Source organism: Diprion similis, chromosome 10 (assembly GCF_021155765.1).
Source record: "Diprion similis isolate iyDipSimi1 chromosome 10, iyDipSimi1.1, whole genome shotgun sequence".
Taxonomy (NCBI): domain Eukaryota; kingdom Metazoa; phylum Arthropoda; class Insecta; order Hymenoptera; family Diprionidae; genus Diprion; species Diprion similis.
In genome coordinates, this window is record NC_060114.1 from 16,281,090 (window position 1) to 16,306,079 (window position 24,990).

At 40.2% G+C, this 24,990-nt stretch overlaps 1 protein-coding gene across 3 annotated transcripts; it reads right to left on the reverse strand.

Annotated features, from left to right (window-relative positions):
* Positions 1-106: 106 nt before the first annotated feature.
* LOC124411898 (growth/differentiation factor 8-like) lies at positions 107-24,344 on the reverse strand. Of its 3 annotated transcripts, XR_006929718.1 has the most exons (5): positions 24,156-24,344; positions 22,514-23,974; positions 12,614-13,226; positions 11,745-12,031; positions 107-147 (listed from the first exon to the last, which is right to left on the reverse strand). XR_006929718.1 is itself a non-coding variant. In XM_046891429.1 (4 exons), the coding sequence occupies exons 2-4, from the start codon at positions 22,893-22,895 to the stop codon at positions 11,812-11,814; spliced, it is 1,215 nt and encodes a 404-aa protein (XP_046747385.1). In that variant the 5' UTR covers positions 22,896-23,974; positions 24,156-24,344; the 3' UTR covers positions 10,943-11,811. The 3 variants fall into 3 exon arrangements, 2 of the variants coding, with proteins under 2 accessions (XP_046747385.1, XP_046747386.1); XM_046891429.1 differs by lacking the exon at positions 107-147 and having other exon boundaries at positions 10,943-12,031; XM_046891430.1 differs by lacking the exons at positions 107-147; positions 24,156-24,344 and having other exon boundaries at positions 10,943-12,031; positions 22,514-24,065.
* Between the last annotated feature and the right edge of the window lie 646 nt (positions 24,345-24,990).

Consider the following 24,990-nt stretch of genomic DNA (forward strand, 5'->3'; position numbering starts at 1 on the left):
GGCAAATCTTAACTCGTGGCGTTATCATTCTTTCCAGACAATTTCGATACTCGTGTCTCGCTGCGTATAACGTGTGTCTGTGCATGGCACGGCTTATCTTATATGTACGTTCTTCTTTTCCTTCTCCTCCTTCTTCTTCTTCTTCTTAATCACTTTTTGCCGGATACTCTTAGTGCTTATTTTATTTTCTCTTCCTCTTAGTCTCCGACTAATGTCCAGTTCGTACTGCCAACGGCTGCTATAGCTCTCTTTGCTTTTAGGTCCTTCGGGAGGATAATGATGTGGATTTGTTGAAATGTATAGAAGGAGAGGAAGTAATGAGAGAAAGATATGGATTAGCCTTGATGGAATAAATTTACTCTCGGTGTATACCGAAGAAAACTTCGGTACAGACCAATCGTGATAAACTGCAAGAAACATTTTTTAGTCAATGGTATCAATCTTGCTCACGCAAGTTGACGATGGATAAACGATTAGCGAAAACTGCCGATGAAATCTTTTTGATTATACGTTATAGAAATTTCACAACACTTATGTTACGATTCGAAAAAATTTCAGGACAAACCTTTTCATCGAAACTATTAATCAGCAGAATTACTTTCATTCAGATTGTTTTGTATTTTTTTTTAACATTATTGATAATGAAATGGACAAACCTCTTGGAACTATAACTGAATAAATCGGATTCAAAACTCGAATCATGTGGCGCCTGAAGAAAAAGAAGGTGATATAATCGTCCTCTGCAGTGTGCTTGCAGTATGTTCTAACGGCTGGATTATAAACTCGCAGACGCGTCGAGTTCACCGAGTTCCTTGGTATTTTACAGTTACTTTATGAGTGGGCGTTTTTATTTTTACTTTCTTTACATCTTTTTCCAAAAGCTCGTCACCATTTTTCAAAAGTCATTTGCTGTAATTGCCATTACAAGAGGGCAAGAATAAATATCTCGATGATGTTGGATGTATTGAAGTTTTCTTTTTTTTTGCGAGAAATCTTAATTCCGGGAACGATTAAGCGCTCTATCAGGGTTTTGAAGTTACGAGTTACAAAAGTAGTTCGTGCGGTTGGCTAGCATGCTCTTCGACTCGCGTGTAAACGATACGTGACATTCAACTTGGATTATATTCTTGCATTTTATACCCTCGAGGATATTTGCGATAAGTTTCTATGGAAAAAAAAAAACGAAGTGAGTTTTTTTCTGGATTCTGAATCTACAACGATGGATATCGAAGAATAATCATACACGCAGTATAGAACGTAAAGAATACGAACGATATTCTTCAGATTAAATCCGAATAATAATACGTGCGGGTATATATGATAGTAGTAAAATAGGGAGTAGGCAGAGAAACGTGCCGACGTAAAGTAGTAGGAGCCAGGATAGAAGTATAAGGTATAAGGACGTGGATAGGTATATGAAGTTTGGAAAGCGCGTGGAAAGGAGGAGAGACTCCGGGAGCTTCTCTCTAGCTGGCGAAGCATATTGATCAGCGAATGGTTGTTGGCTACATGCCACGTGGGGATTCTGTACGAGAGATTCTGCTCCGAGGTTCTTTCCTTAATATGATCCCGACGTCTCCTTCTTCTATCCAGCCGCCGCCGACGCCGCCACCGCCGCCACTACCGTCGCCGACGACGTCGCCGCCTCCACCGTCACCGTCACCACCACCACCACCACTATTTCGCGACGTGTGTAAGGACTGTAACACGAATAACACCAATAAATGGAACACAGGGAAAGGAGGGAGTCAGGCAGGCAGGCAGAAAGGCAGGCATGCATGAATCTGCCCGAGTAAATTTAAGTGAGAAGATTACAGGGTTGTTTTATTATAGAGACATTTTTTACGATTTTAAACGTTCCTGCGTTAGTCAATAAATTACAAACATTTTTTTATATCGTACGTTATTGCCGCCTGTTCTTTTATCTCTTTATATGTATGTTCTTTGGTTCATCGATATTGCAGGGCTTCTGTTCAACTTTATTATTCAGCGGTAGTTTTTTCTTTTTTTCGTTGCACCCCTTTACGTACTCTATCACAGTAATCAAACTAAGCATAGGCGTAAAATAATTGACTTATCGATCTCTTATTCCAGGCGTATTATCTACGGAGTATCGGTCGTCGTTAGTTTTTTCGGTCGTATGCTGAAGTACACACAATTTACCATAACTAAAAAATTACTTTGTTATCGGCGCTCCGTAGGTAATTGTTACGTTGTTAACAACGCACGGTACAAACTTATCGACTCAGTATTTTGTAAAACGTTTTTCCTTCCATTGCTACGGTGAGCATATTTGCATGGAAATTCTTTTTGTACATATAAGTTTGATGCGTTGATTGTGAGGTGGTATGCAATTTGTCTATATCGGTAAAAAGAACATGTTGTCTATTCTCTGTCGATCACCAGGTGTCGCTGCCATGTTGAAACGTAGGTTGAAGCGTATAGTGGAGGTGAATTACAGTTAATAAACAATAAGTTAATGTTTGGGAATGTATATTATAGGTATATCTGAAGTATCCGATAACAATGCTAAAATGATTACAGTTCTGAAATCTTCAAACCCAATCAGAATTGAGTGCTTTTGCAAAACTTTGGTCCGACTCTCCATCAGGTAACGTTTGAATTGATTGTAAAAAACAAATGATTACTTAAATACCATTACTAGAGAATTAATCAATCTCATTTTTTGAGTTCGAAGCAGGTTTTTTCGCTCGAAAGAAACACGTGAAAATTTTTCTTTAACTTCGAAAAGCAATGGAACCGTTTGGCCATGTTCTCACTGTTCGTCTACAATCTGTATTTCTCTGCTTACGCCTTCCGTTTATCCATGGGATTCCAACAATGCACTATGAATTTCAAATTTTACTATCAAGACCCGGTGAAAATCATTCGAATAATAGACACCGTGTTAAAAACTTCCTCAGAAACCCTGGAAAATTCTATTCTATTCTAGAAAAAAATGGTGGAACTCCAAATCGTAAAAAAAAGTTTCAACAAAAATATAAATATGTTCCAGTAAAATTCAATCATCATCAAAAAAACTGAAAAATTGAATCGATAAAGAAGTCTGAACGTTTCAGAGACAATGAGTATAATTTTTTTCAATTTATGCAGACACTGATTCAATCGTTTCTTCAGAAAATAAGCCAGAAAATTTTATAGAAATACATCTGAAATGATCTGCAATTTTCGTGTTCCCTGCAGTGACGTGCTTAATCGAAAAAAAATTCCCAATTACCGCAGTTTGGAAAAAAGAGGATAAGAAACTCGATCTGGCAAAAAAGCTAACTTAATTTTTTTCTCTTTTGAAGTAAATCGAAGCTTCCAGACAGCCCGAAACTCGCTCCGAAGGCGGCCACTGATCTTCGTCCAGGCTCGTCTAGTCTTTGAGGCAATTATTATCGTGCCAAGGATTTGTGCACACATCTACACGCCGTGGGTCCAAATAAGATGCACGTTATAGTGCGACAACGATATTTCTAAGCCGACGTATGATTGCGTCTGATTATTCGAATTAGATCGATCATTCCCTTGTCTAGCCGCCGTCTCGCCCGGCGATTGGCAACAAGTAAATATTGTCTACCTATGTAAAGAATAACCTGACCCCGCATGGGTACTGTAATCGTTCTCATATCTCTCCATGGTGCATACTTATACCCACATGTTGTTTGCCACAATAAATTGCAGTTACGTACCCTAATCCTTCTCTCTTTTTCTATCAACTTCTTTCATCTATTTAATACTTATACGTTTTTTCTCATTACGTTCATCTCGTCAGTTTGTCGTAAATTCAATCAATTTTTGTAAATTTATTCATACAACTTCAATCACGTTAAGAAGTTCGTCAATTCACCAGCAACACTTTTTTTCAAGATACAGTGATCATCCTAAAAATGTAGGAATATTGAAAGAAAAAAAAACCATAAATCAAAAACAAGAGTTCACAGAACGATTTTTCATCTCAAATCACTTTAAAACGTTGAAAGACCTGGTAAGTTTATTCGATCTCACTCTGCGACAGGTAATTACAAAGGATAATTTTTTACCATCAATTATCACTCTAGTATCATTAAACATACTATTAAGTTTTCAAAATTGCCCCGACATTCTGACCGTCAAATATCAATACCGTATTAACTATTGAGAGAAAAAAATATCTGTTCCAGAGAATTTAAGATACAGTTTTCCAATTCGATCAATCCATCGTCGATCACATATAAACGAGGCTGTCGATTTTCTCACCGTTCAAAGCGGTTCAATTATGTAAAAAATCTCCATCGAAACTGTGTTTCACAATTCTAGATCCTTTTCCTTCCATTTCTCGGATAATTAGCGCAGCTTTGGATTTGAAAAATAAGAAAAAGAAGCCGGTGTAGAAGAATTAAACGTGCGAACGGGAATGAACATTACCAACGTTAAAATAGTTGAATAATCTCTTACCGCAGTGCAAGGAGTGCCGGAAGTGAAATCGGAATTTTGAAAACCCTTGTTGTGCATATTGGATCGAATTGCGTCCGTGTGTGCTGCGTGCACGTATGCATGTACACGGAGGCAAGACCCTCCGGGTGTTCTGACTTTGAGAAACACCGTAAGTTAGGGTATTAGAGCGGCTATTAACGTATTGTAAGGCCTCCGGAGTCCCGCGCCCTTTGCCGCCTGTCTTACCCCCTTATCGTGCGTACGCAGTTCGTTTTACTCTCCTCCCCCCACGCCCCTTCAACCACTCGTTCTCTCTCTCTCTCTCTCTCTCTCTCTCCCGTATTGTTTGTTGTTGTTGTGTTTTTCCCTCTGTCCCTCTTCACCTGCGCATCGCACTCGTTTCCTCCCCTTTTTATTTTTATCCCGTTTCCGTATTCACCCCCAAAGGGGGGGCTGCGCGATGCGTGTCAGGTGCAACCCTACTCGCATGATACAGGTGTAGTGTAACGGCTGCAGAGAAGAGTTGAACGGCGTCAAATAACCCGACGAGTCTCCGTTTACGCTAGACTAGCAAATTCCCTCCCCGCCTCCCCCCTCTTTTTTCTCAATATCTTTTCCTTTTTCCCCTAACTCCCTCCTCCGATTCCTTACTCTTCGTACTTCATGGGGTTGCTGCAGGGCGTTTCTTCTTCGTTACCTTCGCGAATACCGTGCCTTTTCCTTCACCCTTACACTCGGCGTTGCATCCAGTCTCGGGGCTTCTGTAAGGAAAATTTTTTACCAACGGGTGGGGGTGCGTCCGGCGACTTTTGCTTAGCTGAGAGATCGTAACGTATAACGCATGTATAACGTTGCTACATACTTTATACGCTTGGCAGAAAATCGTGCAGGACCGGAGAAGAGATAGATGCTTCAATTGGAGCAAATAACCGTTGAACGTGACCTGATACACGTTTGCTTACGCTAAATCAATCGTTTATTCCTTTTACGTATCTTGTACACGATTATACGTATGCGAGAGCGACGTATGTGTTTGCGATACTCCGCACACGAAGTGAGCTGTGTGGACTCCCCGACGACGAGGCAACGTGTGTCTGCGCGAAACTCATTACAGCGAAATCTTATTCGACTTTCTTTATTCCCCGCGCGACGCGCATTCGCGGTCGGAACGCTTTTCGTTTCGCTTTCTTACTGTTGTACATTCTCGTTCTTATATTCTTCGGCCAATTTGGTTTTATACGTTGTTTTACGTAATCTATAAGCCAATAATTTTTCTGTCAAATTGTTCACCGCAGTGGGCATAAATCGAATAAAGCGTGCAGCCGCGATATGCAAATGGAAAGGGAAGACGTTGATTACACACTTTTGCCACATTTTTGCCACGGACGACGGTTTGTCACCCTCCGTAGTAGAGTCTCCGTCTCATTGGCTAGTTGAAATCGATGCGCAGAGCGGCTGCGCGTTGGGTCAGTCGAACCCCGACCGCCGAGGCGTTCACACCCTATAAATCCGCCCAAATTGAAGCTGAAAGTTTCGGCTTTTCGTTACCCTTCATCTTCTTGCGAACCTTCGTCTCGACACTTTTTTAATCCCTGAAACGATTTCTTGGGTTCTAGTTAAACCCGAATCGAAAAGATGATGAAAAAAGTGTCGGAAATTTCAAGCGAAAGGTTCTCAGAGCTGCAAGACACACGATAATGAAATACATTTAACTGGCTTATTGGAGTTATGCATCGCCTTGGTGTGCTTATCTATCACGTGTATTGAGAGAGGGAGTACGGCAGTGGCGGACTAAGATTAATAATACTTTTCGATAAATGCACAATAAATCTGAATGGGTATTTATATTATACACATCGTACACGTACGCGTATTACGTATCATAAACATGAGCTCCGTCGCAAGATAATGCACTTAATACATGTTATACGTACCAATATGTATGTACGTATATTTCGAGAGGGAGAAGAGCGCAAGATTCAAGTCTTTGCCTTCGTGTTTTCAAATACATTTATCGTACGTGAAGCCAGCAGAAAATACCAGATTGTGTGGGACATTTGCGTGAGGAATGCCCGACCCTTTGATGATCTCTTAATTATAATATATTTTATCCATATCACAAAAGCATCGCATTATACTTTTCGTTGACAAATTTTGCAATAATAATGTGCCGCATACAACAATTAACTCCGAATTTGCATAGAGTTTAGACATATACTCGTTACTGTTTGAAAAAAGAGCAAAAATATTTGTAAAAAATTTATTCTCATCGAAGGATGATTTTGACAATTTCTTTTTCCAATTTTCACTCAATATTTCTTCCAACACCCGAATGAGCGGTATAACGTAAATCAAAACGTTTTCGCAAATAACTCCGCGAAGAAATTGATTTTTTCAAATTTCGTTCAATGCTCGGAATTGAAATAATAAAAAAAAATGCCCACACCCGGAACGATTCGTAGAAAATAATATCTGAAATCTGATTATAAATTCTATGTATACACAGTGATAACTGCACAAGCGGGAATTCCCCGAGGTAATTCCAACCCCTCGCGATCAGGGGCGAAGCAACTCGGTATACCCGTCAGGTACATGATTCTAATCGTGCAGTTCTATGTCAATTTCTGAGAATCTCATGCGCCGCGGGTTCGGCCCGCGTCGTCTTACTTTTCGATGCAAATTACGCTCAGGCACGCATAGACGTTGTTTCAGCACACTGCAATAACTGTGAGCTTTAACCCAGGCCACGCGGATATTCGCGAGGGGATTTATTCGCGAGGGGAGAAGCTTTCCGTGATTCGTTATTGATAATACACCTGTGCAAGTGCTCTCTCTCTCTCTCTCTCTCTCTCTCTCTCGATATGTATGTATATATGTATGTATGTACATATATATATATATATATATATATATACTTACACACACCTACGTGAAACGAACCTTAATCTGCAAATGCGTGACCCGCACGCGTAGGAGATATCAAATTACACGGTGACTCAGATTTCGCAGTGACTATACTGCAACGTTGAAGGGTTATGCATGTAGTGTAGTCCTTACAGCAGTTTCCCTTTCTTTCTCTTTCCATCCTATTTCATCGTTGAAAAATTCGAGCAATTTCTCCCGTTCTAATGATATTCGCAAAAAATTTTTGCAAAAAATTTCTTCCACCTTTTTCAAAATCGAATCATATTCGTGGAAGTTTACTTTTTTCTTTTAACCCACGTCCATTTAGGGGTACCCTGGTAACAATTTTGAACTTGACATATATATCTCCAAATATGGAAGTTCACATATCTGAAATGCAAAAAATGGCTTAACAGCCCCATTCTATATGCAATTCTGAACAAAAGCACCTCGACACATTTGTATTTTTCATTCATTAATAAAGAAATGGCATTAATTCTAGGAATTTACTATCATGGTTTCATAAAACTCATTTCATTTCTGTATTTCTGCGCCGAGTGAAAATATAGGAGCAAGGGGGGGGGGGGGGGGGGGGCTGAGTGAGCCCCCTTAAGAAAATATGCCTAAAATCAGATAAAATGTTTAAAGTAATTATGTTAATTTATGTTTAATAAAAAGATCGAGCGGTTAATTTTATCCCTCGTTATTTAAAAAATTTTAAGGTTTCCACTTTGCCCACCCCCCTAATGATGTTTTTGTTCAGAATTGCGTATAGAATGGGGCTGTTAAGCCGTTTTTCATATTTGAAATTCGTGGGCTTCGATATTCGGAGATATATCATATCGCGTTACTAATGCCAAAAGGACGTATCACAAAACAAAATTTTCTCCAATCAAGTTAAAACTGTGTAGCTATAATGTATTAATCTATGGAAAAAATTGAAAACAAAATTTTTCCACAGATTTATACATTATAGAAATTTTTAAATTGATTACAGAAAAAATTTGTTTTTTATACGCCCTTTTTGTTCTGCAGATTTTGAGACACGCTGTTTTGGCATTAGTAACGCGATTTACTTTAACTTCGAAATCGACTTGTGTGTACAAGTCGTTATACCAGCGAATTTTCTCCCCCCAAATTCCATTATTTTCATCCTTTAGTTTTCAGAATTACTTGTAATTTCACACAGAAACCGCGTGTATTTTCACCTTTACATTATTTTTTATACCCTAACGGATCGCAGAGAATTGACAGAGAGAGAGAGAGAGAGAGGGAAGGAAGAAAACTCCCGATGAAAAACTGGCAGTTAAAAAAATTCCTCAATCAAAGAAAACGAGGTGGAATCGTTAAGATGGAATTGCAGTTAGCCGCGTCCCGTGAAACTGTACTTCGAATTATCCCTGCATATTTTTATCCCCCCTCCCCTGCTCTCCTCATTCCGCCGTCGTTACAGGCTTTATTGTTATCGTCTGCACGATTGGCATGAAATTGAGAGCACTGGCTTAATTAACGACGAGACAACATATTACACATGATGTTGTACATTTATTCAACACATCCCATTCCGCATTTCTTTTCTCGCCATACATACATTGTATTAATATATGCATCTACGTATATACAACTGTTGTACGTATATCAGTTTTTGTGTGTATGCACGTATAATCATGTACTTATACCTTCTATCGAACGGGGCCAATAGTTCTTGGTCAAACAACGGCAAAAGATACACATCTTTGCGACAAACAATATGTATATATAATTGTTATACGTACGTGTATTAATAATCTTTTACGTTTGTATATGTGTTATACACATATTACATATACACATAAATATCTTATATAAGAATCATTTCTGATTATATATGCTATATTCGTGTATTATCAAATATTATAATTTATACCCTGGGTATATAACGGATTAATAATTTTCAACTTCTCATCAATTCTCAATCTCTGTTGCAGCGATTTAACCGTTGTATTTACATGCAGGGATTCACACAACTGTTTTCTACGAAATTCTTCTTGTTCACTAAACTTTTACATCTATATGTATACATATATTTATGCATATAAAATAAATATTACATCATTCCTGATTGATCGGTTCACTTTTATTTATATTTTTAATAAAGTTGTGTGTATAAATTAATTTCTATATATAATATAATAATAATAATAATAATAATAATAATAATAATAATAGTACATGCTAATAATTCCATATCTATAATTCTTACAGAATTTTTACGTCTTTAAATAATATTAATAATAATAATAATAATAATAATAATGATCGTAACAAAGGAATCTACTTCGTGTAAATTTATCGTATTATTGCAACTAATGTTATATTTTCATTTAACGCATGCGCGTTTAATCACGTCGCGATTCTGATTTCAAGAATCAATTTTTCGTTATTCACGTTGTCGGTTTATTAAAATTTAATATTTCATACCAAATTCACATTGTTTACCGATTTTTATTCTCGTGTTTTAAGCATTTACAATATTACATTGTATAATATGTACAAAAATTGTTTATTCATCGGAGAAATGAAAATTCGTTTATATTATATATTTTGTTTTTTCTTTGCAAACTTATTCCTCCTATATTTTTTTTTCTCCTATTACTGCATTGTTTACGCTACATAATGATAATAATAATAATAATAATAATAAAAAATAACAATGATAGATGGAGTAATGATAATAAATTCCATACCGCACACAGCCCATCGCTACTTCACATACCTAGAAGGACATAAAAAATCTTTCAAACAGGACACGTGTTATACGTGTAAAACGCATAGATCCATACGGCGAATCGATCATTCAAATTTTCACAGGCACACGGTACTTTATATGTATAATTGTTTAATTATTTACTCTTCTAACTATTTACTATATGCCTACATAGGTATATCATATGTCATCATGTTGTATATTGCAGGGTAGACTCGGAAACGAAAGAGCTATAAACGAAACAAAAATCTCTACGTTATCGTTAATTATCGTTATTATTACTAATATCAATAACGTTTTTGATTCCATTTTTTTCTTACTCTTTTCAGTCCCTCTCCAAATCTAAATGTGTGTAATAAATTTCTTACGTTATTACTTTCCAATATAGGAACAACAAATCTCGGGGAATAAAAATTAATCCCAATGAGATCAATTTCCTGCATGAACAAAAATATTCAATTTTACGATTTACTTTTCATTTCTGCTTTTTATTTCGACAATTTTTCCTGAAATCTTTAGAATTTTCATTAGAAAATTAATGAATTTGTATTGTATGCGTAATGAGTCTGTATAGTAATTTGCCCCTAAACACGTACACAACGAATCTATATAGTTATGTATAATGAAAATGAAATTTGATGAAAATAGTTTATTAAAATTCACCAATAACAATAATGACGATGACGATGACGATAAAAATTCTCGAAGGATGATTGTAAAATCGAGTGTACATCATTTTTGCGCGTGAATCGTGTGTCAGTGTGGTGAAAACAAAAGAGATGAAAAGAGAAAAATATTCCTCTTCAGAGTTGAACGAAACTCTGGTGATTGTTTATTTTATTTTTATTTTTTTTTTGTTTTGTTTTCTTTTTTTTTTTTTTAAATAATATCGGGACGCTATAATAGGAACTCAATATTCACCATTAGTTGCCCGAACTTTCTATATACTTTCTACATGTATAGGTGTATATATAGTACAGTATACGTATTTATATGGACGAGTAGGTACGAGTGCATCGTGTATATAGGTACATACATGTGTAATAATATCATTATTGTATACATATTATGCCATTATTGTATGTATAGTAATATGTTAAAACTATCGATAAATCCGCTTGTACAAAAAATTTGTTTGTATAACCTATATACATACGTACATATGTATGTACGTATGTATATATTTGTTTAGTTTCATTTTAGTTTAGTTGAATTGATATCTCGACATTACATCTATACAATGCTATACCTACCTATTGCATTATACATATAGAGTCTTAAATTAAGCGTTTCATTCGCGTAATTCACCTTCGCAGATTAATATGATGTCCAATGATTTTTAATAATCATATTTTACTCGCAAAACGTACACGTAACTACGTTGTTAGACACACACAGTTCAATTCAGCGAGAACTCCCGTAATTCGATAATTTCAACGTGATTTTGTTACAGATTCTAAGCCATAGTGAAGGCATCAGCCATGTTCACATTTTCACGTAGAGTTGCACTGCATAAAGTCGCGACGTTCAGGCCTCGAGAAAGATCATCTACCAGGTATACCAATCCATGGGATTCGGTGAAACTTGATGCTCACCCCTCCAGCGAAGTCCTTTTCCTTCGACTGCCAGTCCCCTCAATGATTAATTTTCCGTTTCTGCTGTTTTTCATGTTTTACTTCTTCTTTTTACCTACATATATTATTATTCGCACAATTCGGATGCATCGATTCGGTAGAAATTGACTAGGAACATCCACAACGTTCGACAACCATCCCCGGTATTTTAGTGAACACTATTTGGTACTCGCTGTCGAAGTATAGCATCGAGATTTGCGACATTCTACGCGCTGTGCAGCATGGTCCGGAGTTGTGCGGTGGCTCGGCCAAGCTCACTATGTGCGTGTTTGGGTATTCCGTCAAAAATGCCATCGGACAATCGCCGGAACAGTAGTTGGCATCGTATCTGTAACACCGAAATAAAAACAGCCCTGTTTTGTAACGTCGAACGATTTGTGCAACTCCCACTCCTCGACAATACAGGTGTCATGTGTACATGCAGGTAGACATGTATCCGTAAAACGGATGTTAGGACATTTCGCGAGATGAATAACAGCGATAAAAGTAGACGGTTACAGTCGGATAAAGAGATCGGAAATCCGTAGCGGGAAACGATTTTCGTCTAGCGACAGGAAAAGGTGAAACTCGGTTAGACATGACGAGAATTTTTTCAGGTTAAGATTATCTCGAACAATCGATGTCGTGGCAAACTTTTATCGTCAACTTACCGATCACCGATCACTGCCACGAGTCATCATTAACGATATAATTTCAATTCGTCACTTGACTCGTGATAGTTTTGGATCTGGTGTTTCGTTTCGAGTTAAGTTGGCACCACTGCCGTGGCAAGTTCTCGCCGACCAATGAATTTCGATCATTCCGCGCATGCGCACTCGGCCTGCAGAGTTTCACCCTTTCCTCTCGGAGTTCGGGTAATCCTCGACCCTATTCTTCACGGCGCGTTGTTAACGAACGACTGGACACTCACCTTTTAGGCGCGATGATCCAGTCCCACCCAAACTTCTCGAAATCGACGGTGAGCTTGTAGCGGCAGCAACGCGACTCCTGACTCGCCTCGTCGCAGTTGAGTCCAACGGTCCTCTTGACCCTGCCACTCCGCCTCGAGTCGAGGTCCTCGATCTCTACGTCGAGGTAAGGCGTGTGTTCGGCGTCCGGGTCGAGCTCCATCAACTTGAAGTTGCTCCTTCTGTGCCCGTTCGAACCGGCCTGGAGCTTTATCGCTACCCCGAGGTTGTCGCGGGGGTGTTTGAACCACATGGCCACCATCCTTTTCACGTCTATAACTATCCAGTCGCCGTTCCTCTCGGGTCGCGGATGCTTCGTCGTCAGCTGGGGGCCCAGAAGCGGCCCTCCGTTCTCTGAGCTCCCCCTCAGGATCCTCTGGAGCGTGACGGTGATCGGACCCCTCGCGCTCTCCTGCTGGAACCCGGACCTGAGAACCTCGCGATCGGGACTTTCATGGTCGCTCCCCCAGACCCAAAGCGAGAGCTTGGCTTCCCGAACCCGGTGCTGGACTATCTTGTCCGAGAATTTGAAGTACAGGACGTCCAGGTTTCCCTTGGCGTGTCGCAGCCGCGGATCTGGAAGAAAAATATCATAGATCTTTTATTCCCGTACAGTTCCACGTATACTTTTACCTGTCTGTTGAAAACCAGATGGTCGTGTTTTATTTGCATCATTTTTCGCTCGTTACAAGCTCATTGTTTTTTCTGCCTTTTTTTTAAATACCTTTTGTTAAAACCGTACAGCCGGCCGCGTTAAAACTTTCAAAGCGGTAATACGTGACGACCGGGAAATCGCGAGGCACGTTTTGCGGACGGTTGTTTCATATTCGCGAACCTTTACTATCAGCGTTTTTACTCGACAATATACCTACGTACGTCAGTCGCGACACAAATTGTAACACGTAGATTTCCTCGGTTACCAATTGTTATACATTTACGTACGTAAGTTTCAGAAATGAGAGATTTTAAAAGGCTGCCGTTCTATTTTAGCACGCGAAATTTCTCAACTTCGCCAACGCATGAGATGAAAAAACAAGAATGAATTCTACGTCATTTGATTAATGTTGGCAAGATTCTTGTTTCTTTTTTCTCTTCCCTCCCCCCTCCCTCTCCATTCTGGCCCTCTTTCTGATCTCTTTTTACCTCCAAACAACGATCTGCAGTGATTTGCAAGAATTTTTTCTCTACCGCGTACTGTATATAATAATTATCTAAACGTACTAAACTTTCCGATTAGATAAAACCACACACGCGTTATGAATTCCATGACTCGATTGAACTTTATCAGACTTAGAGGCGTTGAAATTTCGGCTAAATATAACGTCATTAATTCTCACATTATCTCCTTATTTCACATTTACACGCGGTTTATTATCATACCAAGTATAATGTAATACGTGCAAAAATATTGTTAGCCGGAGACCAAATCGAAACAGTGAAAAATTGCGAAAGACGAAGTAGATATGTTTGTATGTATATGCAGATGGTGGACAGCGGAATTGGAAAAACTTCAGGGTGCGAGGAGTTGACGGAAACCAAACATGACGGTTCAGAATGAATTCGCACGGCTAGAATTATTATGTAGGGGATGCTAGTTGCGTTTGGCGAGAAATCTCGGTAGGCAGAAGACGCCGAGACAGCGGTTCAGTTTAAATATAGTATACCTATAAAAGCATTACTCTGAACAACGACGGGTCGGTCAGTCGCTCGAGTATGACGCCTCGGTATTTAAACTGATGCAGTAGAGGAAACGATTGCATTTTGCTTGCTTTCATGCTGTCCATTGTACGCAGACATTTGTATGGCAGGTGACGACGCAACAAGGGGATGCAAAATGTCCCAAGATGTCTTCACGCGTTGGCAATAACAATTTGAATCATTCGAAGAAATTTTTCTCCATGAGCTAGCGTACGGTATACCTATACAGTCTCTTCTAACTGCACGTGTCTCGAGAATCTATGGTCCGAATTATGTGCCACACATCCATTTTCTAGACACTTGCCAAGTTTCATTGGCAGCCTGATCGTACAATGGATTATTAACATTTTGCCCAACAATCTTGTGCACGTGTATTATCGTGCGGGAGAGGTTAGGTTTCTCGAATTTTCGTATTTTCTAGATGGTCATATAGTGCGTTTTGGACGATATAATGGCCACGTGTCGGCCCTGTAATTTTCAGGTCACGAATTGTTATCTTTCACTTCCTATCCTGAGGTCGCGATATTCTAATCGCATGACGACGATAAAAATTCACATCAAATTTTTATTGCCCGACACGTTTTAGTATTTACAGATGCACACACACGTATGTACGCTGTACATGTAAGCTATCTCCATATAATTAAAATCCAGAACTGATTAATCAGTGAGGATAATCATTATCTGCAACTTTGATGTGATGGGATGTGACGTACTCGTCTCTTCTCTTGTTTGCTCGACGTTGCCTCCAATCTTACGTACACTTCATATATGTCTGTAACCAGAATTTCGTAATTCGATTTTCTACGGTGTTTCGTTCCAAAAGAAATTTTCACAGCTGATCAAGTTCGTCTGAAGTCAAATCTCTTTGATTTAAAAATTTTTCTTTACCTTCATCCCGAGTTCGCTACGAGGTTGAAGTTAGTAACGTTAACGTTAAGAAACATTGAAAAGAAAAATTCCCTATTTTTGTGTTTTGAGAGTGTGTTTTGTTTCATAACGGTTTACCGAATGTCGTAACAATTCAAAAATCGCAAAGTAACAGTTTTCCTTAGCATGAATCGTTACGATAACGTTACTAACTTCAATATGATAGGTTTCTTCCCCTTCAAGGAAGTTCAAATACCCGGTAATCGCTCTCCATTCCACCCTCTATCGTTTTTCTATAAGTTCTGTATTCAGATGTACACATATTCGATTGAAGATTTGTAATAAATGTACACACACACGTACACGCGCGAGTAAATGGGCTGCGCGATTACGATTCGGTCCTTGGTGTGTTACAGTAAGGGTGGCAGAAGAACATTTAATTAAACCATTTAATTTGCCTTGGAAAACAATAGTGATACGGGTGTATCGTATCTTTACTTATGTCTATAAATAAGCGAAGAATAATTGATACGACTTGACCTCGTCGCGGTGCATCGGTGCAATTTTCACTCTCACTCTCTCCCTCTTTCGCAGCTATAACTATCTCTTATTCTGACTCCTCGGTGAGTATTCTTTATATATATATATAATACAGTCGGTTCGATTGGCTGCTCCTGCACAAACTCTCCCCCCTCCCCCCTCCTGTTTCGCCACTTTATCCTAAACTTTTCAAAAAACATCACTCAACCCTTCTCGAAACATTCGCTATTATAATGCAAAGACAACTCGCTACAGCGAGCAGAAGAAAGCCTAACAGCCAACAGAGAGAAGGGGTGCATGGATGGTGTATTTTGTTGCCGCGAGATAAAATCTCCGCTTTTCTCATTCTCGATATACCTATATTAGGTATGTCCGTGCGTCAATGTTAACCGATATTATAAGGTCGGGTAAAGGGTAAAAGAAAAAACCTGAACAATATATCAATAATACATGAAATGTAATTTACGAAGCGCGTCCTCGGATACGGTTAAAATGTTTTTTTAGGATGTCCTGCACGTAGCCTATGGTAATGATGATAAAGGGACGACGGACGGGTGAACAAGAGAGCAAGAAGAATAAAGCTCGACGCGGTCGAAAGAAGAGGAGCAAAAAGTGACGAAACCAAATATTATGTGTATATATATATACACACACATGCGCACATACCATATATATATATTTATATGGCGAAAAAGACGTCGACGAGTACGTGAAAATAACGAACACAGTTGGACGGGAGGTCTATCGACGGATTTCTTGGAAGTTCGGGGAATGATCAGCGGTCAGGGGAATAGCGAAGGGGTGGGTCGAGAGCGCGAATTTCTGGATGCCGTGAGGTTGAGGTGCGGAGGCGCGGATGTACGGCCGAACCGCCTGCAGCCGGGGGAGCCAGACAGGCGGATAGAGAGACGGAGGGAGAAAGAGAGGGTCAGAGAGGGAAAACGAGATGGAACGAGAGAGGGAGAGAGAGAAGCCGGTTGCGTGAGACTAGCGAAACTACCCGACCTCAAACAGCCCGCCTAGTGCGTTGAACCCCAAAATTAACGTAGTCAACCTGCACCGTCGAGAGCAAAGTTCTCAATTCCGTGCACATCGCGTTATTATAGAGCTTTCGTATAGTTTCAGCCCCGAACTTTCGCCGGATCAATGTTTGCAATTTTAGGTAAAAACATCCAGTTGGGATGGATTGATTCGACTGATCTGAAAATTTTGTTTCCAAATCTTTCTAGTAACCCTTCGTTATAAGAATCGCTAGGAAAAAGTTCAATTGTTAAATAGTTACTAGAAAATTCTAGTAACATCAGAATGGTTGGTCTGAAAATTTTATTCCAGAATCTTTCCAGCAACCCTTCGTTATATGAATCGCTAGAAAAAAGTTCAATTGTTGTATAGTTACTAGAAGATTCTAGTAACATCAGAATGACCGATCTGAAAATTGTATCTCAGATATCTCCACCAATTCTTCGAAGTATGGATCACTATTACTACTCCGTGATCACGATAAAAAATTTCACTTGTTATATACTTACTAGAAGGTTACTAGAATAGTCTAGTTTAAAATCAGGATCGTTAGAAGAAAAGTTTAAATATTGTCGAAGTACTAAGAAAATGTGGTACAAGTAACAATATTCAATGTTATTATAGTTCTGAAAACTATGAAATATATTCTGATCACAGTTATTAAATATTCATTTTCATTATGTACCCAGAACTGTAATATTTTTTGGTTTATGGTAAACAAAAAAAGAAAATTATAGTACAAGCTGAACTGTACAGTAAACGCGATTAAAAATTTCTTTCGGTTCATCAAACAGAACATGTGAACTGCGTGAAATATTAAGCGTTTTTCAGTTCAATTTGAGGTCAAAAACGGTCACACGGGTCGGATGGAATATTCGTGAATCCGAAGTGCAGAATTTGCCTGAAGATTCGATCCTGAATATTGGCGTGTGAGAAAAGGTGCGTGTAAGAGGTTTTATCCGTGATGACAGTAATCGGTATGAGGTAAAATTATACCGTTTGCTTGAATTGCATGATAAGTGGGTTGTGTGCAAGGCGATATGTGCAGTAAATTGCAAATGCGAACCACTGACGATCCGGCGCGTCGCGGCGCCTGTCTGCGAATACGCACTTGACCACAGCTGTATAATACACCATGGTACCCTGCACGTCATTGTTCGCTACACACGGCCAATACCAGCATGTATAAAGTATACCTATATCTATATATGCATGTAGCACGTAGGTGTTTGTGACATGCGTGTATGATCCACCGTAGCACGTGTATATCTGATGTCCACATATCGATTATTGTACGTTACACCGTGGATATTGGTGGCTAGATTTGAAAGTTTTTCTTCTATTTTATGTTCGGTATTAATTCATTGGAATCAGAGCGCCTTGGGACTTGGAAAAACTACTTCAAACGGATTTAATTTATAGTTACAGATTAATTAAATCGCGACCATGTGTTTGTGTATTATACGTTATAGGTATTCTCGCATGATGACTATGTACGTGCAGGGACCAGATATTGACTATCGTTTATGCAATTCGGTAAAACACTGATTGTCCAAATTTATGACGATTATCTGACCTGGTTAATTCGCCTCCGTCACCATCTCGATGTATTAATAATTGTGCACGCATGGCCTGCAAGTACGTACCTATAAGTATATTATTAAAGTACAATTGTACAATTGTAATGGAATAAAATCCTGCAGTTAAGGACTAAAGTAGCTCCTTTTATGATCTTGAAAGATTTCTAATTCCAAAAGAGCGTTAATCTTATACCTCAATATTGGATACGTATTTTGAGGATATTACTTTTCTCGTCTACTCTTCTGTCTCGGCAGCTCTCTTAAACTCGACATCATGCAGATTTAAATTTGTTGAAAATTTTCGGAGAGTATAATATATTACAATTAGTGCACGATGCGCATTCGCACATGGCCATTTAACCGAATGTGAGACTAAAGTACGCTGGAGAGAAGAGAGAAGAGAGGAAAGAGAGAGGGACTAGACGTTATGACCTGGATCGAAAACCTTGACCTTTCTTGTTTCAGTACGCTCTTAAGATCGCGTTAAATCAAACTCGTTGTTCGTATGTCGTGTAGCAACGTCGCGTGGCGCAAAGCCGAGGGAGGGGAAAAGTATAAACTTGTGTGCATCTTCCTAAGGTGTCGTTTCCTTTTGGATGAGGAAAAACTGCGTGTCGAAAAATTGGACCGAATTGATCACTCGATTTGGCTTGAATTTTGAAATATATATATATATATATATATATATTTTTTTTTCGAACCGTCGACAACTGGGTCGCCGATTCGCATCGCGCGACGCGCGTGATTTCTGTTACATTTGTGAAAAAGAGGACGAGTCTACATAACTCGAGCAACAGATATCTATTTATGTTATGCTGTTTACTCGAACGTTCGAAAGCTCGTTACACGCTTTTTTCACAGTCACGTACGTGGCTGCAACATCGAGACTTAGTTGCGAACGATGCAGCGGTCATGACGTGCACCTCGATTCATTTATCTAGCGATTATCTTCCCAGTTTTAACAGCTTTGCCATTTCTCATTCCGATCATACTATATCTACGTTGAAAAGTACTCGTTGAACTGAATACCGAGTGGTTGGAAAATCTTTGAAGATATCGTCAGTTCGTCTGGCGAGGAGTTTCTTTTTTTTTTTTTCTTTTTTTTTTGGATCGATTCAAATTCATGTCGTTTGAAGCACAGTAAAGTACTTTGAATTCGCGAAGCTTAATCGCAGAATGGTTGAAAGATCAAAAACACATCTGATCTTCGCGTCTGAGACGATAGTAGAAAAAAAAAGGAGAGGAAAGAAAAGAAAAAGACTAGGACTGACTTTCGATCTGTGAGGGTGAAAAAAATTTGGTCACGGTGAAAAAAGTAATGCCTAAAATTCTCAGCTGAGAAATCCTTATAAATCACGTCCGCCATCTCTACACACAGCTGGAGAACACCATATCCCCGAAATATGATAGACCTATAAAGTATCGCCCCCTCAAAACAACACATGGACACAGCAGCTGTTTAAGTATAAAGTATAATATACGTGTAGGTATATAAAGAAAAGTGTAGCATTATAAATTAACAGGACATTATAACGGAGAGAAGAGAAAAAAAAAAGAAAAAAAAAGGTGGAAGCACGATGATTTCATATTTGTCTACGATATTCATTAGCCCATTGATGATCGCGGGTTGTTCCGAATAAATGTAATTCATTCATTCATTCATTCATTCGTCATTCATTGAAATTGCAATGAAAATTCTTGGTGTCCTAATTCCATCAGTCAGAGTCAGACTTTTAGCGGGCTGAACTGCACAGTGCAGATGCTAGATGCTAGCGACTAGAGCGTACCTCTCTTGCCCTCCCGCTGGTTGACCCCCCCACCCCCACCCCCGCCCCTCGGCCCCCCGGGGAACCTTGTGATGTTGGCTTAATACGATAATGAAGTGATGGGCCTGACCTAGGCTGCACACTGGCCGTGACCTTGACCAAATAGTCCCCCACACACGCGTCTAGTCGTCAATGTGAACATACGACGTGTGTGGATAGATTTAGATAGGTGCATGAGGATCCGCACGGTTTTTTCTCTTCTTCTTTCCATCGCTAGATAAATCCATGTTTCTACATTGTATCTTCTTGTCAGGTTACCTACTCTATTAATAACGGAATGGGAGAACGTAAGTAACGAGACTTTGAATACTGAACTGTTGTAATTTTCATCAGAGTTTTTCTAACGGCTCTTTCACGGTTTACGATTATGGTCTTATCTGAGTTTGCTGTAATCTGTATAAATTTATGTATTGCCTTCGAGTGATTACCACGAGCCACTAAAATCGTATGAACAAATTAAGACTGCATTTTGAGATTAGAAAGATTCGAAGTATAGTGTGAGTTTAGTCACTGTACGAGCCGTGAAGTATTTGGAATCTTCTCGAATATCAGGCCAATTCGGTTTCCTGTGATTTATGGTTTCGGGCACACGAAGCAGCCACCAGACAGTCTAAGGTATCGTTCTGCATTATGCTGTACCGAAAAAACGTTAAATGCGTCACGTATAGACATACCGTACACATGTACGTACGTAAAGCAACATCGAACTTGTGTATTGAAAAAATTCGGATCTAACCGGCGAAGAAATCTTGACATATCTCAACTCGGGTGTACGTGTACGCAACCATGGATGCAGAGTATGGTTGAATTACGTGTGTACAGCGTTCGATCCACTTACGCGAGTATAGAGAGACAATCTATGTATAATGTAACGAACGCCGGTTGCAGGCTGAGGGGGGGGGGGGGGGGGGGGTTCGTTGGAAAAAAGGAAAAAGTACATACCTGAACGATAAAAGAAATAGAAATATACTTTCAAGATAGTAGCAAAATGTAGGCAAGAAGAAAAAGAAGAAGAAGAAGAAGAAGAATAAGAAGAGGAGGAATGAGAGTAAGGAGGAGAAGGGAAAGATTAAGCCGACTGGAGTTACTGCCACGTGTAGAGATCGCGATAACCCCTTGACAGGTCCAGCTTCTTTGCAGCATCTTCGACAAATCCGTGTACGTTGATGTAATATGACTGCCACACTGCAGATGCTGCAGCAAGGCAGACTTCGAAAATAATGGGTCAACGTTGTCGATGATGTCCCGCGTTTTTCCGCTCTGCAGGGGCAACGATATCGAAAAACGAGGTTGAAGCAGGTAACGTTAACGTCACGGAACGTCAGGAGAATATCATTACTTTACAATTATCGAATGACTTTCAAGCAGTTGGATTTGGAAAAATGTGGGTATGTTTGGGGTTCGGTATGGTTCAGGTACTGAGGTTCAGACGATTCTAATGGTGGGAAGTAAAGATTTTTCCTTAACATGCATCGTTGCACCAACGTTACCAACTTCAAGCACATACCGACGAAACAATTTCTGCGTTATCTCCGTCAACAACTCGACTATTTTACAGTTTTTGACGGAAGGTAGCGCGGAAGATAGAATTTGTCGCATGTGCGCGTATATAGGGACTTTTTGAGAGAGAAAAAAAAAAATGCGCACCTGCCAGGAAAATAATTATCCTCAGCTTCTCCTCGGCCCTTTTTCTTCCGTTATTTTTCTCCGCCGATTAACCGAATTTCAAATTTACCACCGATACTCACTGTCTCACAATGAGCGTGCGAAGCAAAGGTGCGTCATGTATGTACATGCGTGTAACGCGTGTCCGTTTTGCGAACGGAGCGCAGCAGCATCGATAGCGCACCGCTGTTTGAGCGAACCCAAGCGGGGCGGCATGATCAACCGAGTTGTCGGTTGCAGAGAGAACGGTCCAGAAACCCGGGAGAAAGAGAGAATAACCGATGAGATATAACAGTGGCTTGTGAGAGAGTCGGCGATGTGAGGAGGGTAGGGGGAGAGGGAGAGGGATCGAGGGGCCTGGACGACTGAGGTGCGGAATCGGACTCTCTGCAGAGGGGGATTTCAGGTCGTGAAACTCGTCCTGGGCTCCCCGGTATCGAGGAGCTGCTTTAACCGCGTACCGCGTTGGATTTTTCTCGGAGAAACGACGGCGACGACGAAGAGAAAATCGTGACGATGAGGAATCGCCGTTAAGCGATCACCCGTTGGTTCCCAAGGAAGGGAAAAAGCGAGGCGCGTTCGCACCGAGGAAAAAGGAAATACCTCGGGACCGGGAAGCTGCCGGGATGGGTATACAAGTCGAGAGTTCAAACTCGCTACTTACGGGGTTGAGCCAGGGCGATGACGTTCTCGGTCTTCGCCGCGTACTCGTCGACCTCCTCGTGCCTCGTCAGCCCGGGTTCGACCTGGTCCACCGGCTGGTCCGACTGTATGCCGTAGAGATCCATCAGCCTCGATATCGGCGGTATCTTCGGCAAGGGGCGCCCGGTCATGTTCGGCGCCTGCTTCAACCCCAGCTTCGACAGTATCTGCTCCTTTATCGCTTGCAGACTCAGCGCACGCAGGTCCTCGTGCATCCGACACGCGTTGCAGCTACCCCCTGCCGCCTGCGCAACCAGTGTCGTCTTCCTGACGGCGTTTCGGCTTAGACTTATGCCGTCCAATGCCCCAAGAAGCACCAAACACAGGACTAGTAACCTCGTCATTTTTTATCCACAGTTCCTCGCTCTCCTCGATATGATGCACAATTTATTTTTACTCGGTTAGGCTTTTGCCCTTACTCCTGTTCTTGGTTATCTTGATGATATATTATTTTATTACACCTACGTTGTTTAGTCTTTAATTTCACCTACGAAACGACTGTGCAGAGTACAACACGCGTTCACGTTAGACCATCGCATAATCACACGAGTTACTGCATCGTTTACCACTACGGGACGGTACGCGCGGGTGCATGGAGTGTGGACTTTGGCCCGATTTCGAGTGTCCAGCAATTTTCGACTCTTCTTATGCCCCTGACGCTCCTTTTTTTCTGCTCGTTTCTCTTCTTAATCGCGCGTCTTTAATTCTCACAATCTTCCTTCTTTCAAACTCCGCTCCGCTTCTTTTGCTAAATTTGTGGTTCCGTTTAGTCTTAGTTCCTTTTTGGATTTCTTTTCTCAAACTGAAACGTATAACGTACGATTCGTTAAACCCACTGAAACTCGTTTTCCAATCCAAGGATGAACGATACTGCAGAACATTTTAATTGTTTTGTGTTGTTTTTTGTTTTTTATTTCTAATAATCGCCGATATTTCGTAGGAGATTGATTATAAAAAACGAAGTTCGTGTTTGTACACGTTTTTAGGATTAATTTTAAACGGTGTTACCGTGTTTATTCGATTTACACAATTCGATTATCCTCCCTCTTGCTGTAATATTCCTCGGTTATTTCGTATAACGAATAAGAATTTTTTTCTTCTCTTTCGCAGCTTTTCTTCCAATTATTCAACAGTACACCAGACGATTAACGGGTAACGGTTGACAATTGTCGGTATATAAACCGTAGTAATTCTTTCGTCAGATGATCAAAACGTCGACGAACAATGCCAAGTAAACAGCAGTTTATACATACACTGATCCCTACCAGGGGATACGTCAATCGAGGAACATCCGCGATTCGGGTATGGTACCAGCTAACTGCTGCAGTAACTTTTAAGCCGACGACGTGCTCAATGCACACGATAACTTTCCAACGCAGTATGTATGAATAATACAATTTGGAGCCCGGTTAATATTTCATTTCTTTTGAGAAATCGTTCAATTAAATGATTATTTTATCCAGCAGCACCACACAGAGACACGTATATAAAAAACAAAAACACACTGTGCAGATATTTGTACATATGTATATATATATATACATATATAATTATCCGCGCATTTGATGCACCTCAATTTGATTATATTTGTATATTATACGTACGACGACGAGGTTGTTGCGACGATGTCGTTGTCAATGCGAGAATTATTGCACGGCTATTGTTAATGTTTGGTTTTCTTTTTCTGTCCTGTTCTATGATCGTTGTAACAAATTGTTGCACACAAGGTTCTAATTCACATGCGCGTCGAAGAGAGAGAAAACATAAACGAAACCAAGCATATGGAAACAAAAAAATAAGAATAAATATAAAAATGAAAAAAAAAAAAAAATTTATCGTATAAAAAAGACCTCCAACTTCCCGAAGCGTTCGAAGTGCGGTAAACTTGAACTTGATGCTTGTAACTTTTTAAAACTCCTTTAAACCGTCTTACGTCTTAATTCGCGATATCATAACGACGAGGACGACGACGACGACGACGAACCGGCGAACGCAAGACAAACGGACAGACGGACGGTTGGACAGATACAGAGAGAAAAGAGACAGAGAGAGGGACGGTGACAGAGAAAGAGCGAGAGAGAGAGAGTGAGTGTGAGAGAGCGAGAGAGTGAGAAGGAGGGAGGGAGGGGGAGTGAGAGAGACGGTGTGCGGGAGGAAAGGGGGATGACAGGGGTCCAGAGAGAGAGAGAGAGAGAGAGAGAGAGAGAACGAGGAAGAGGGGGTGAGGAGGAAAGAGAGAGCGAGAGAGAGAGAGAGAGAAAGAGAGAGAGAGAAAGAGAAAAGAAGAGGGAAAGAGAGAGAGAGGGGCTGATCTGTCAAGTGACGAATACGATCGTTTTAGGTGTTCAAAAGTTTACGGCGGCAAGTGGGCAAGTGGGATGCTAGAAGCTTGCTGGCCTGTCAAGCACTGAGTCAGGAGACGCCGGTCCTCTCTGCATA

Excerpts from the sequence above, each read along its gene's own strand:
- LOC124411898 (XM_046891429.1), bottom strand. The coding sequence starts at position 22,895 with ATGACGAGGTTACTAGTCCTGTGTTTGGTGCTTCTTGGGGCATTGGAC. Across the intron at positions 13,227-22,513 it reads CATCGCCCTGGCTCAACCCC|ATCCGCGGCTGCGACACGCC; the intron begins GTAAGTAGCGAG and ends TTTTTCTTCCAG. Across the intron at positions 12,032-12,613 it reads TGGATCATCGCGCCTAAAAG|ATACGATGCCAACTACTGTT; the intron begins GTGAGTGTCCAG and ends TCGGTGTTACAG.